The sequence below is a fragment of the Galeopterus variegatus genome, unplaced genomic scaffold (assembly GCF_000696425.1).
Source record: "Galeopterus variegatus unplaced genomic scaffold, G_variegatus-3.0.2 Scaffold2430, whole genome shotgun sequence".
Classification (NCBI taxonomy): Eukaryota; Metazoa; Chordata; class Mammalia; order Dermoptera; family Cynocephalidae; genus Galeopterus; species Galeopterus variegatus.
The window spans coordinates 131,094-133,360 of NW_007728541.1; the positions used below are offsets into that span (position 1 = coordinate 131,094).

Genomic DNA, 2,267 nt, shown 5'->3' on the forward strand with positions numbered 1-2,267 from the left:
GTTCTCTATCAGGACCATCCAATAAAACATTCTTCAGTGATGGAAATAATTGATATCTGAGCTACTCAATAAGGTACCACATGTGGCGTGGCTGTTAAGCCTTTGAATTGTAGCTAGTATGACTAAAGAACTGACTCTTTTCTTTTACTTAATTTTTTGTTTAAATGTAAATATAAATAACATTTGGCTACTGTCTACCATATTGGACAGCACAGGTCTGAATCAGTGAATCGAGACAGTCTTTGTCCTCATACCATTTTGATCATAGATATGCTTAATAAATATCTGTAATTTAAAAAGCTTCCAAATTAGAGTATTTTCCCTTATTTGGTAATATTTTCTAATTATAGATAGGTAATTATGGTATTTATTTCTACTTGATTGAAATTCATTATCAGAATTTTTCCTCTGTAGGAAGAAGACCGAAAACTGTTAGTTGGATTCTTAGAAGATGTAATGACCCTGCTTTCATTATCTCATGCTCCTCTTGATAGCCTGAAGGCTTCTTTTGTGGAACTGGGGTAAAAAATAACTTATAGTTTTTTAAAAGGCATATAAAGTTTTTAAATTGTATTTATAGAATATGTATTATAAGTCTAAAAGGATTGGCATACACACCAATTCTCTTAGTTTTTGAGACTTAAGATTTTTTTTGGTTTTGCTTATTTGTACTTTCTTAATATTTTGTAATCAATTCACTGTAATAAAAAAGTGGGGGAAAGGGTACGGACATATATTTTTTTAGAAGCAGTTGGAGAAATAAAATCAAGTACAGATTTAAAGAAAACTTAGTTTCCCAGAATTGAAAAAGGAGCCCCAAGTAAAAGCCAGCTCCCTACTTGGTCCTGCTCACAATCACATCATCTGGCTGCTAAAGTAGTAGTATCTCAGTCTTTGCCGAAAACAGGCAACATGCATTTATTAATAATACCATTTTATGTTTTGATAGGCTTCACAGCCAACATACCCTTTCTTTTTTTTTTTTTTTTTTTTTTTAAAAANGGCGCACTGTAGCAGTGCGCCACCGGGCCGGCCCAGCAGTTAATATTTTTCTTACTAAATAAAACTTTTTATTGAGATAAATCATAGCCCTATTTGCTTTAGTAAACAAAAATTATCGACTCAAATACATAGGCAGTATTACTGTTTTGAGATTTCAAAAATGAGAAATAAGAGTATAGTAAATTTTCAAAACTCGAATCTATGCTCATTTAGAAATCTATTTTATAGCTCTTATTTCACTCTTAGGTTTTTTTCAGATTTCCAGTTTATTTTCCAAAGTTATATCTACTCTATGTTTGATGTAGTAGGCAGCTGAAAATGGGTGAAATTTCTATTCCAGCATTGCCCAGATGCTGGTTAGTCAGTACCTACACTTTTTTACTAAGTACACTGCCATGTGTTAAAACTGCTATATCCATCCTTTTTTCATTTTGATGGTTACTTTTGTCCTTTATCTCTATCTCATTCTAAACTAACTTGACTACATAGAAAAAATCAGTAGGTGGTTATCCAGTCTTTCTCGTGGATTTATTGATGCATTCAGAAGCTATGTATTGTTGACCTCCTGTATCCCTAATAACAACATAACTTTATTATATAGTTATTTCCTGATTGAATGTTAGATTCTCTTATAGATTCAGGTTAATTTAACATAGGATTATATTTTTAATTCTCCGAATTTAACAGGTTTGCTTTTTCTAACATATTTCTTGATAGAGGTGCTATATAAAAAGAAATATTTTCTGATTATGAAAGTAGTCATGGTTCATTGAAGAAAGTTTGAAAAATACAGATTGATTTTTAATCAAGCGGTATGACTTCTTTCAAGAACTCAGTAGTCTGTATTTCAGCAAGTGTGCAGTTTTTTGCCACTAGGATATTACAAAGATAATATCTTGGAAATCAACTTCCTACTATTAGGAGGATAATTGTTTTGTAGTTTATGTTTAACTATGGAGAGCCAAATCTTATGGGAACTAAAACTGATAAATTTTAATAAAAGATATACTTTTAATGTTCTCTATCAGGACCATCCAATAAAACATTCTTCAGTGATGGAAATAATTGATATCTGAGATACTCAATAAGGTACCACATGTGGCGTGGCTGTTAAGCCTTTGAATTGTAGCTAGTATGCCTAAAGAACTGACTCTTTTCTTTTACTTAATTTTTTGTTTAAATGTAAATATAAATAACATTTGGATACTGTCTACCATATTGGACAGCACAGGTCTGAATCAGTGAATCGAGACAGTCTTTGTCCT

The 2,267-nt window shown here is 31.5% G+C and overlaps 1 protein-coding gene across 1 annotated transcript in view; it reads left to right on the forward strand.

Moving 5' to 3' along the window:
* Positions 1 to 2,267, forward strand: part of KIAA1468 (KIAA1468 ortholog) — a 145,025-nt gene that overhangs the window by 108,689 nt on the left and 34,069 nt on the right. The window contains exon 21 of the mRNA XM_008581669.1: positions 415 to 521. Coding sequence (XP_008579891.1) covers positions 415 to 521 — 107 coding nt within the window. The remainder of the gene's footprint in view (positions 1 to 414; positions 522 to 2,267) is intronic.